Source organism: Sinocyclocheilus rhinocerous, unplaced genomic scaffold (assembly GCF_001515625.1).
Source record: "Sinocyclocheilus rhinocerous isolate Xijiao unplaced genomic scaffold, SAMN03320098_v1.1 scaffold86, whole genome shotgun sequence".
In the NCBI taxonomy this organism is placed as follows: domain Eukaryota; kingdom Metazoa; phylum Chordata; class Actinopteri; order Cypriniformes; family Cyprinidae; genus Sinocyclocheilus; species Sinocyclocheilus rhinocerous.
Window position 1 is genome coordinate 72233 of NW_015650012.1, and position 13306 is coordinate 85538.

Consider the following 13306-nt stretch of genomic DNA (forward strand, 5'->3'; position numbering starts at 1 on the left):
TAAGACTAATTTCAAAATTATTTAAAAAAAATATGGCGATAAGGAAGGCAATTAATTTGACCAATTAATAAAAAACAATCTTCACTTAAATATTGATTTTCAAAATTGAGCAACTTGATCAAGCTTCTTTTTTTTCTAAAGTGAATCAGCCCATCGGTGACTTTATTCACTGGTTGCTGTACAGGTCAATTTTCACACAGGAGATGGACTCAAAATAGTCCTTTTGGCCTTTCTCAAAGATGACATAGATGTATTTATGATCCTCAGTTTCATTGCCTTTAAGTGACGTCATACAAGATTCTAATGTGTTTTGACTAGCTGTGTCCTGTTTTCTGAATTTAATAAAATCAACAGTGCAGCTTTAATGTTTTATGAGGACATTCCATAGACATAATGGTTTTTATACTGTACAAACTATTTTCTATCCCCTTAAAAAACAAAAGCTACAACAAAAGCAAAAGGCTCCATGTGAGAAATTCAACCTTACTAATTATTTCAAAATCTCAGCTCAACATAAATACTAACATCAAAAATACTAATATATTTTATAAATAATTGTAACAATTTCTTTATACATTCTGAATGTATAATTTATAGGAATTTGTAGGAATTTGTTTTAACATTGGAGATCTGTTAATCCATGGAATCCTGCTACCATCTACTGGCCATAGTCAGAAAATTTCATTTTCATGTCTTTTTTTCCTAGCAGAGGTCACCATTTAATTTTTCCCCCTAATGTTTGGACAAATCATTTCATTGACTGAAATGTTTTTTGTTTTTTTTTAGATTAAAAAGAATAACACTTATTTTATATAAAAATTTAATTAGTCATTTTGAGGTTACAAAATAAAAACACCACAAAATACCAAAATAAATGCATACATATCATGTTTTTATTTTATTTTATTATTTTAATTTATTTAGAATTTTTATTATATATAAAAAAAAAAATCAGGTTCTACAACCTCAGACAAGCTTGCATGCCGCTGTATTTATATATTTCTATAATGTTAATACTTAGATAGTAGACAGGTGTGGTAAGACTAATTTCAAAATTATTTAAAAAAAATATGGCGATAAGGCAGACAATTAATTTGACCAATTAATAAAAAACAATCTTCACTTAAATATTGATTTTCAAAATTGAGCAACTTGATCAAGCTTCTTTTTTTTCTAAAGTGAATCAGCCCATCGGTGACTTTATTCACTGGTTGCTGTACAGGTCAATTTTCACACAGGAGATGGACTCAAAATAGTCCTTTTGGCCTTTCTCAAAGATGACATAGATGTATTTATGATCCTCAGTTTCATTGCCTTTAAGTGACGTCATACAAGAGTATCCACTTGGCCCAGCCCAGATCTTCAGAGTATCTTTCACCCATGATTTACCGCGATTCAGAGACCAGCGAAGGGTGAGGTTCACTCCTGAGGAAAACAACAATAGAAAAGTAACTCACATTATGTATAAGCATGAATGAACTATTGTTCATGCTGCAATCTCAAAACACAAAACAGTACAAGAGACACAGAGTAAAACAGTAGCATAATATAGAATCAAGATATGTGCAAACATGTATTAAAGAGACTGTAGACTGTGTAAAGTGAAAAATAAAATAATAACAACAACAATAAAAAGTAGTGACTGGCCAGGCGGATATTTGGCCATTAAACTCCTCTTCTTTCATGGTGCAAAGTCTTGTAGGCTACATGAGACAAAAAAAAAAAATCATGCACAAGATGCAAAAATCCATTAGAAAAAGTTAAAAATCTGGGAATGTTTCTTGAGTAATATTTAGACACATACAGTATGCAAACTGGAATGCAATATCATTGTACGAAAGTAGTAGTACTGTATGTAGGATTATTTTTAAGTTCTTTGAAAACCAGGCAACCTAGCACTGATTTAACAGTCTTATATAAAAATATCAGAATAGATACTTCTCATGCACAGTTTACTGAAAAACCGAATTGACATTTTTTTAAAAATGTATTATTACTATTTAAAAATATTCAATACAGTTTTTCTTAATCCTTCCATTGCAAAACTGCAGCACTGCACATTTTGAGGTCTCCCTTATCTGACACACTTAGATCAGGTTCTAGAGTTTATGATATTAACAAGGTGTGTTAAATAAGTGAGATCTGTGGTACTCCAAGACCAGGACTGAGAAACATTAAATGAATTTCTCATATCATCACGCTCACTGCTATTAGCGTTGGCTGGGTTGGTGAAGTAAAGCACTCCTTCCTTCTCTAAAGCTCCAGCTGCAACCGCAGAATCCTCCAGTGTGCGATCAAACACCAGCTCCTCCACCGGCAGAGACTCTCCTCCATCCAGACTGCGTGCAACCATGCGACAGCGGCAGTGATAGTGTTTATCGTTGCGCACATTAATCACGATGCTGCCGTCATCCAGCTCCACTGGCTTTGAGGAAACACAAGACAGAAGTCTGAAGAATTTACAAACTCTTCTGATCTATATTTCTGCCACACAACCACCAATACAATTACTTCTGTAATAGAATCTATATAGTTCAAGTTTATCATACCTGACACTCGTCTGGGTCAAAGTCAAGGTTGTTTTTACGCTGGTTGTAGGGAATGCTCTTCAGTTCAGCTCCATATCTCCATGTGTTTCCATGATCATCACTCAGGATGCAAAAGACCCCGTCTCCAGTGATGCTGCCATGGCCACACACCACCAGACGCCCAACAGCAGGCGGATGACGTTTCTGTAAGCACCATTAGATGAACACATCATGAAGAATTGTTTAATGAAATGAGTATTTTGCACAGTCTGTGGTATCAGTTATTTTAGACAAACCCAATGCTAAGTGGCAAGAAGAAGAAAAAAACTATAATAGGATGCTTTTTATGTCACTCAGACTAGGTTTGGTAGGTAATGACAGAAATCACTACAATTTATTAACAGCATATAAAACTAATAATCATGAATTGATAAGCAAATGATCGTCACAAAGTGTGGGTCTCAGCACACCAACTGTTTCCATATGAATATTCCAGAACATAAACATATTTCAGCTGAGCAACTGTTGGAAGAATTCACATATAATCTGAGACAGCCTCCCTTGATGATAATCAACTTCTGTTTTGTCTAGGTTTCTGTGTTCAAGGACTTTTATTTTGATATTAATTTGACTGTGTACTTTTCCTGTTTGCTTTGTTCCCTTGTTTTCGAAGTATGTGCTCAATTCTTTTATATAGTTAATCATTTTGTTTCTAGTTTAGTTTTTGTATACCCTGTGTATATTTATCCCTCCCAGTGTTTCAGTTCAGTATTTGTCTTGTCAAGATAAAATGTTGGTTTGCCATTCTCAGTTCCCTTGTGCTCACAAGTGTTTTGTTTGTTAATAAATACACTGTGTGCTAATAGAACTCTCTCCCTGCCTGCAAACAACCCCTGACACAACTATTAAATTCTTTGATCATCGCATTAAATTCAATTCTCAAATCCAAAACATACAAAACAATTTATACGTTTTAAACCATGATAAAAATGGTAAAGCAGCTACATTTACTGTATAAGGGTTTATGTCTCGTGTTATGTTTGTGTTTGCTTGAGTTTGACTTTGAGTTGGTTTTCTGTTCCTGTTTCCTTTGCTTCTAGTTGGTCTAGGTTAGTGGTTCCCAACCCTGGTCCTGGAGGCACCCCAACACTGCATGTTTTGCATGTCTCCTTAATCAAACAAACCTGATTCAGATTATCAGCTCATTAGTAGAGACCCCAAGACCTGAAATTGGTGTGTCATAGAAAGGAGATATGCAAAATGTGCAGTGTTGGGGTGCCTCCAGGACCAGGGTTGGGAACCACTGGTCTAGGTTACTCATTGGTGCACAAAAGACAGCTCACACTTCAAACCAAATACTGTAGCTTTCTTTTGGTGAATAACCATCTTGAACCTGATGCGAAATCTGCATAGATAAATGTTTTGCACTCACATTAAATTCCATATAGCGTGCAAATTGCTTTTAAAATGACTGGATTTCATCCATGTATAATCATATTTTGCCTGACAACCGGCCACTTATTGTGTGTTCTTTAACATGTAAGTCTATGGGAGTTGTAAGTGAAACACTCAGACATGAAATTAGGCATGGAAGTAAAAAATACCTGTATACCGAAGCCAGGTCCAGGAGCAAAACTCATGAGCCCCAGTTGAGGGTTAAGGTTTCGTGGGGCGCTCCAGGTGAACCCGTCATCCAGACTCTGCACCATCATGGTGCTGGAGGGCTTGCAGTGGTAATGGTGGAAACACAGAGCATAGATGAGTATCACAGCACCAGTCTCTTCATCCACAACAACCGAACCTAGAGTCAACCCATCTGCTAGAGAACCATCGTCCACTATGAATGAGGTGGGAGACCAGGTGACTCCTGAGAACGTGTCAGAAGAAAGAGATGGTTGGAGAAGCAAACAGGAATGAAAACAGAATACTTGCTTTTTCAGCAGGTGAGCTATGAAACATCTGACACACCTCTGTCTGTGGAGCGTCTCAAAGCGATGAACTTGGCTCCGGTGTCTTTGAAGGACAGTTTCCGGGCCTCTGCAAAAGCCAGCAGACTTCCCTGAGTAGTGAAGGTCAGTAGGGGAATTCTGTAGGTGTGAACTTCTCCAATTTGACCACCGACCCAGAGCAGCTGCTCATCAGCGATAGCTGGATTGATCTGTACATGTAAAAAAGTAAAGGGATAAAATGATACAGGTCAAAACTATGCAATAAATAAACAAGCTGAGATGAGGCTAGTTGTGTTTACTCTTTAAAGACAAGTTCTGTGTAGGCACATACCAATGAGACTGACTACAGATCTCAATTTTTGCTCAGGAAAACATTCAATCAATGAACATCAGAATTCACATTATCCTCATTGAAGTCAGGTTTTAACAGTGCTATACACAATACAATACACCATAGCTAAACATAACTGCTAAAAGAAAACACATTTGTGTACATGGACTTTTGACACAAATATTTACAGTTATTGATATATAGCCCATAAACTTCCTCTTGTGACAACCAGCCACCTCCTTGCTAAATTATTAATTAATTTGTTGTATTGTGGATTCATAATGTGATATTTATGATCGTCTTAAATATCCTCCTACCATAAAAAAAAAGTTTTGTGAATTTTTTTTATGCCATTACATTGGTTGGAGCATAAGAAACAACATTTTTGAAAAAAATATATTTTATTCATATTTTATTATGTAGAGGATGCCAGGACTAAGTTATTAAAAAATAATAATAATAACAGACATGATAATAAAATAAATAGACATGAAAAGGCATGTGCAGTCAAAAACAATGCTTTATTTTTTTTTTTCATTCACCAATCAGTTTTTCGGTTTCAGGCTATTTTTAACCAAACTTTCTACAAAGATGATTCTCAACTATATGTTATGAAAGATATAACAGAATGATTTGATATACTACTGTACTTTATGCAGTATGTGCATAAAATGTCCATAAATTGGAATTCCCATTCTATACAATGTATCTATACATTGAATCTAATTTGCATATGAATGTGTTCTTGGGGCAGACCATAATGAAAAAAAGAAGTGTTATAATGGGAGTAATAACTTTGCAACATTTTCATTAGAATATCTCACATATTGATCTATAATTTCTTTCCCTATTGACTTGTGTTTACCCAAAATGCCTGATTAACATGTTTGTCCTGCTGTCCTCTACAGAAGACATGTTTAAAAATTATGCCCTGTTTCATAACAAAAATTCATATTCCGATTTGAAATCCCATAACATTTTTCTGAGATGTTTCAAACAATTTGAAAATTGGTCCGATTTAAATAATAATTACAAAACATTATCATAATTCCCTAAGAGTGTTAAATTTGATCATGCTGTCAATATCAGTCATATTTAAAGACCAAGGAGAAAGTGTGTTATGATCAAAACTCCAAATATTTGATATATCTCTGAAAAGCCCTGAATGTGCTCTGTACAGGACATCCAGACTAAAACGGGCATGTAGGGTCTCAGAGAAATTCACCAAAATATAATCAGTCTAAAAGGTCTATGCCTGGGTCCCAGGAGGATATGATAAACCAAATCTTCTAGCCTACCGTTTCATTTCGCGCAAACGAGCACAGCACTGCAAGAAGCAAAATCCGCAAAGGGTTCCGATTCATGACGGCAAGTTTTGTCAAGTCATGTGCAAACTACTGTGATTTTTCCTGAAGGCTACTTAAAACCCACAAAGCGCTCAACGGAGTCAGCCGAGGAATGGCAAAAGAACTGGTTTAACAGACCGGTCTAGTCTACAGTACATTATTGAGATGAGCACAATGCACTTCGCTGACATGATGCAAATCAATCAGCTGCACCTTAGACTTCTCTGTCTTGACTCACTTACTTGGACACTATCAGATAAATAAAAGTCAAATATGGTAAATATTGACAAATCTAGCACTCACTTCGTTAAATGAACGGATAAATTGACTCCAGGATGCTTTCAGACTGAATTTCAGCTTCATTCACGGAACTGGCAACTTGTAGTTTTGACAAAACCGTATTTTGTATATATATATATATATATACATTTATTTATCTTTAGGTACTAAAATGACCTGTTTAAATGACTACATTTATTTCAAATGTATTTTCTTTATATTATTTGTGTGGCAGTTGATATATCATGGCTGTGATAGAAAATGTGACAACAAATACAAAACAAACAAATCTTGTAGCCTAGGCTACTTCAGGATTAAGGCTGATTTGACGTTACATAGACTAATTATATAAATGTTTTAATAAATATCTGACAGTAAGGACCTTATAAAAGAGGTACTTTCTTAAATAACCTCTGCCTATACCTTTTTTATTTTATTTATTTATTTATTTTGCAAGGATGCATTAAATTGACCAAAAGAGGCAGTAAAGACAAAAGTTTGTAATGTTACTTACAAAAAAAAAAGGGTTTTATTTTTTTCATTATTCTGACTTCCTATGCAAAAACATGCATCTTGGTTTCCACAAAAATTTTATGTAGCACGTTTTAACATTGATAATAATCAGAAATGTTTCTTGAGCATCAAATCAGCATATTAGAATGATTTCTGATGATCATGTGACACTGAAGACTGAAGTAATGATGCTAATTGACCAAAAGAGGCAGTAAAGACAAAAGTTTGTAATGTTACTTACAAAAAAAAAGGGTTTTATTTTTTTCATTATTCTGACTTCCTATGCAAAAACATTTATCTTGGTTTCCACAAAAATTTTATGTAGCACGTTTTAACATTGATAATAATCAGAAATGTTTCTTGAGCATCAAATCAGCATATTAGAATGATTTCTGATGATCATGTGACACTGAAGACTGAAGTAATGATGCTGAAAATTCAGCTTTGGCATCATAAATTAAAATTTAAATCATATTCAAAAAGAAAAGTTATTTTAAATTGTAATAATATGTCTCAATATTACTGTTCTACTGTATGTTTGATCAAATAAATGCGTTCAAAAACAAAAATCTTAACTTTTGAACAGTAATTGTACACCGCCTGTGTATTTTTCTGTTTTTAAGTGTGATAAATGTTTTAGTCTCTCTGAGTTATTGAGCTATGGTGTGAGGACAGGTGGAAGGAGTGATGTACCATCTAATAAAATATGGTACATATAAGACTTTCTAGCGATCATCTCTGACTAATTTAAAAGTGCAAATGTTGCCCTATTCAAATATAATGTCAGGTATTCTTATTTGTCTTGGATATGGTTGGAACTAAAAGATACAAGGAGTTGCTGTATCAAAATAGAACAATTTATTGAACAATAAAATGCGTCCCTGTGTAATCCAGCAAATCAAGTGAAAAGTCAAATGTGTTTATATGAAATTGAATACAGTGATAGCCTTTCGGTTGACTTTCAACACAAACTTGCATGTACTATTTAAAAGTCACTTACAGTAAGATGTTACCAAAATAATTTGTCTGGTATCTAAATATACAACATCTATGGCCACAAAAAGGCCAGACTGGGTAAACAAAACCATATAACCTGAAGCACATGAATGACACTTGTTTAGAATATAAAATGGGGTTTTCTGATATCACAGTAGTATAATGTGGAGAACATGAACACTGCTTGCTTAGAGTGTCTATGTTTCTCAAACCCTTGTGTCTTCCAGTTTATGTGAGCGAGTCATTTCAAAGGCCTTCATTCATTTAAGCAACACCAGGGATAAAAGAAACACCTCAAGGTAATTAAAATGAAATCACATTTCTGTATTCAAAACAATAATTCAAGACTTAATTCAATCAACTGTTATACAGTAGAAAACAACCATTTTAAGAACGTTGTAGCTTCATAAAGATTCACCTGAGTTACATTATTGTAAACAAAAAATAAAAAACCATCAAATAGTCCCAATAAACACATGTGCAACCCACGTGCAGCTCACCATCTGCACAAAGAAATTATGAGAACTTCAAGACACATATTATAGAAAGTTTTGTGCACTGCCAGGTAAAAAACAGTGGGTACAATCATAGCTGTTTTATAATATATTGCTGTATAAATCAATCTCACACTGAAGCAGGATGCCTCAATATTTTTCCGGAGTGAAATTCATATAAAAACCATTCATAGTATAGACCAGATTTAATGTAAAGAAAATGATTTTGCATCAGGCTGATACCTTGGTTTTCTCAAAAAAAAAAAAAAAAAGGTCATTTTAAAAGTCCTAAATATCCCTTTTCTTGGCTCCTCCACCTGCATGTTATTTCCCTCCATATAGATGGATTTTGGCAAAAGAGATGGTCTCACAGTAATCTTTATGGCCCTTTTCGTAAATGACGTAGATGAATTTGCTGTCCTCAGGAGAATCTCCCTTGAGTGATGTTATACACGAATAACCGCTTGGCCCCGCCCAGATCTGGACTGCCTCCTTTTCCCATGACTTCCCATCAGAGAAGGACCAGCGAAGAGTTAGATTGACCCCTGTGCAAGAAAATAACAATTCATCTTCCATGAAGCTTTAACTGTGATATTTCTGAGTAATGCTTTGGGAATTGCTCTTCCTCACTGTGCTGAGTGCTGGAGGGGTTGGTGAAGTACATCACTCCTTGTTTCTGCAGGGCTCCGGCTGCGACCACGGGGTCGATCAGTGTTTTGTCAAACACCAGCTCCTCCACGGGCAGCGACTCGCCTCCGTCCAAACTCCGCACGATTATTCGACAGCGGCAGTGGTACTTGTTCTGGTTGCGCACATTGATGACTATACTTCCGTCCTCGAGTTCCACTGGCTGATAAAGCAGACAAAAAGGATGTGAGATAGTACATCAAGTCAAATAGGAAGTCAATTAGCACAAGTTGTTTAATATCAAGCCTACACTGTAAAAATGTTTGTATGTTTTATTGAAAAAGAGAAGAATACAGTACTACAGTAAAATTATTTAAAACCCACTAATTACTATATAGTAACACTTCAGCATAGATACATTCTGTGTATTGAGTTGTTTACTTTTACCTGACACTCATCTGGGTTGAAGTCCAGATCTTGTTTAGGCTGGTTGTAAGGGATGCTCTTCAGAGCAGCTCCATATCGCCAGGATTCGCCATGATCATCACTCAGGATGCAGAAGACCCCATCACCAGCGATGGATCCGTGGCCACACACCACCAGACGGCCCACATTGGGAGCATACCGTTTCTGTGAACAAAGGCATATGATGAACTAAACGCATATAAACTGCTCCCGAGCAAAAAAAAAATGCTGGAAAAAGACCATGTCAGCTTTTTTGTTCTCATTTATAAACCAATGCTTAACCACACAGACAATAAAATGTAGTTTTATTTAACCCGAGAAGTCATAACAGCATCATAAACAACAGGAAGTCATAAAAGCATGCTTTAGTTTTCTCTAGTTTTCTTTAGTTTGAAGGAGGAACAGAAAGTAAAGAGCTCTAACCACACCTGTATGCCGAAGCCAGGCCCTGGAGCAAAGCTCTTCACCCCCAACTCAACGGAGAGGTTACGTGGAGCGCTCCAGGTGAACCCGTCATCCAGACTCTGCACCATCATGGTGCTGGAGGGGTCACAGTGATAAAGGTGGAAACACAGAGCATAGATGAGTATCACAGCACCAGTCTCTTCATCCACAACAACCGAACCTAGAGTCAACCCATCTGCTAGAGAACCATCGTCCACTATGAATGAGGTGGGAGACCAGGTGACTCCTGAGAGATTCACGAAAGAGATTACAATTCAGTTTCATCTAAAATAGCCATTTATGACTGTAGTGAAAGTGTATGGTCCACCTTTGTCTGTGGAGCGTCTCAGTGCGATGAACTTCGCGCCAGTGTCACTGGAGGACATTTTCCTGGCCTCAGAGAACGCCAGCAGACTTCCTCGCGTCGTGAAGGTTAGCAGAGGGATCCTGTAAGTGTTGACCTGACCGGCTCCACCGCCGACCCATAGCAACTGCTCCTCGTATATCAGTGGGTCAATCTGTGGGAAACGTGGAGAATTACAACAATAAAACAAAGCATAAAGAAATTATTTAGGATTGATCTTTAAAATTTCTTTCATATGACAATCACATGACAAAACAATAAGCTTGTTGTCAACATACTTTATCGTTGCTAATTATTCTATAAACAAAAGCATTTGGACCCACTTTATATTAAGTGGCCTTAACAACTATGTACTTACATTTAAATTAATAATTTGGTACAATGCACTTATTGTGTACATACATGTTTTTACATTGTACTTATATTTTAAAAATACCTGCATGTAATTACATCTGTAATTAATTTCTTTAATTACATTTATAATTACACAGTTGACCCACATCCACAACAACCGAACCTAGAGTCAACCCATCTGCTAGAGAACCATCGTCCACTATGAATGAGGTGGGAGACCAGGTGACTCCTGAGAGATTCACGAAAGAGATTACAATTCAGTTTCATCTAAAATAGCCATTTATGACTGTAGTGAAAGTGTATGGTCCACCTTTGTCTGTGGAGCGTCTCAGTGCGATGAACTTCGCGCCAGTGTCACTGGAGGACATTTTCCTGGCCTCAGAGAACGCCAGCAGACTTCCTCGCGTCGTGAAGGTTAGCAGAGGGATCCTGTAAGTGTTGACCTGACCGGCTCCACCGCCGACCCATAGCAACTGCTCCTCGTATATCAGTGGGTCAATCTGTGGGAAACGTGGAGAATTACAACAATAAAACAAAGCATAAAGAAATTATTTAGGATTGATCTTTAAAATTTCTTTCATATGACAATCACATGACAAAACAATAAGCTTGTTGTCAACATACTTTATCGTTGCTAATTATTCTATAAACAAAAGCATTTGGACCCACTTTATATTAAGTGGCCTTAACAACTATGTACTTACATTTAAATTAATAATTTGGTACAATGCACTTATTGTGTACATACATGTTTTTACATTGTACTTATATTTTAAAAATACCTGCATGTAATTACATCTGTAATTAATTTCTTTAATTACATTTATAATTACACAGTTGACCCATCCCTTACACCTACCCATACCAACAAACCTGTCCCTAACCTCACCCGTATCCCACCTCAATAGCAGCAAAAGTGTTTTGCAATACAATATGAACACCCCATCCCTTATACCTTAACCCACCCTTAAACCTACCCATACCACCAAACCTGTCCCTAACCTTACCCGTATCCCACCTCAATAGCAGCAAAAGTGTTTTGCAATACAATATGAACACAATAAGTACATTGTAATTACTTTTTGATGTAAGTACATAGTAGTTAAGGCCACTTAATATAAAGTGGGGCCAAGCATTTTTCAGTAACTAAAATGTTTATTAAAAAAATAAAAAATAATATATAAACTAGTGCTGTCAAACGATTAATCGCGATTAATCACATCCAAAATAAGTGTTTTTGTTTACAATAATATATGTGTGTATTGTGTATATTTATTATGTATATATAAATACACAAATATACATACAGTATGTATATATATATATTTATATTCATATATAATCTATATTATAAATATAGATATGTTTTATATATATAAACAAAACCACATAGTGCTTAAAGTCATGCATCACTGCATCATGTAAATTTAGTTCAGTTACACACTTTATTCTGCATATACATGCTACAGTCAAACAAATTACCAGCATATATTTAAGAGCACTAAAAAAGGACAGTTTGAGCACAGAATCGTGTGACAGAAGTCCTGTATTTACCTGAAGCTCGTCTGCACGAGTGCCGGAAAACACCGCGATTATAAGCACAATTCCGAACTGTCGAACAAAATCCATCGAAACAATAAAGACAGCGACAACAGTGCAGATATGACTGCGATACGCAGATAAGAAGAGTTTCTTGATTACGGTATATATTTCCTTTAATAAGACTCGTGAATCCTGAAGTATCTACATGGCAACAACACCCGACTCACATCTTTAACCAGAGTCATATGACCGCCGCGTGACGTCAGAGTCACATGCCAGACCGGAAGTGGGAAATATGTGCAATAGATATTTTATTTTAAAACGATTATTGTTTTTGAATGTGAGGGTATGATCTTTGTAGACTCGATTAATTGTTATTTTTGGTTACGTTTTATGAACTATAAACTACAAATATTTTCATTTTTGTATATTTATACACAATAGCCTATATGATGTTTATAATAGGCATATGTTATATATATCTTTTGCGTAACAATGTTTACATAAATTTGATTTATCCTAATAGAAAAGCCGTTAAAATGTGGGAAATTGTTTATAAGGCACTTGGGAGTCTAAACTAAGACCAGTGCTATCACACCTCAACCAAATCATTTCTACATCAACGTTGTTTCGTACCTGCAAGATGGATTCAGTTTGTTAATTGTATGCTATGGGCCAAGTGTTCTTGTGTAGGGTCACTTTTATTTCCCAGCAGGTGGAGTCAGTGAGTGAGAGGTCAGGTGCCTATAGTGCCAAGAGTTGTCTGTATCTGCATCCATGATCATATTTTACTTGATTAAAGTTGATCAGTCAGTGCTGTAGGCATACATGTGTTTGGTTCATATGGAGCTGTAAACCTATGATTTATATGTAGTATACTTTAAGTGTGCTGGATCATTGCTGCAGAGACCAATTCTGTTCACCATTAGATGAATCTTGAGGGAAGATGACTGTCCACATCACAAATGGTGCACTTGTTACACACAGAAATGTCTTTAATAATTTTAAACTGACCCTCTTTAGCCTTCAGAAGGCTAAGATTTTAGTTATTGAATAAATGGTTTCAAGATGTTT

General features: G+C 35.8%; 2 protein-coding genes across 2 annotated transcripts; both read right to left on the bottom strand.

The window, feature by feature from the left end:
- Positions 1 to 1046: 1046 nt before the first annotated feature.
- LOC107711305 (sialidase-1-like) lies at positions 1047 to 6172 on the bottom strand. The gene is made up of 6 exons (XM_016516273.1): positions 6107 to 6172; positions 4497 to 4686; positions 4133 to 4395; positions 2550 to 2732; positions 2206 to 2425; positions 1047 to 1425 (listed from the first exon to the last, which is right to left on the bottom strand). Exons 1-6 carry the CDS (start codon positions 6170 to 6172, stop codon positions 1205 to 1207), a joined length of 1143 nt encoding a protein of 380 aa, XP_016371759.1. The 3' UTR covers positions 1047 to 1204.
- Positions 6173 to 7785: 1613 nt separating this feature from the next.
- On the bottom strand, positions 7786 to 12463 carry LOC107711321 (sialidase-1-like). The gene is made up of 6 exons (XM_016516290.1): positions 12245 to 12463; positions 11001 to 11190; positions 9957 to 10219; positions 9511 to 9693; positions 9067 to 9286; positions 7786 to 8981 (listed from the first exon to the last, which is right to left on the bottom strand). The coding sequence occupies exons 1-6, from the start codon at positions 12317 to 12319 to the stop codon at positions 8761 to 8763; spliced, it is 1152 nt and encodes a 383-aa protein (XP_016371776.1). The 5' UTR covers positions 12320 to 12463; the 3' UTR covers positions 7786 to 8760.
- Positions 12464 to 13306: the final 843 nt, after the last annotated feature.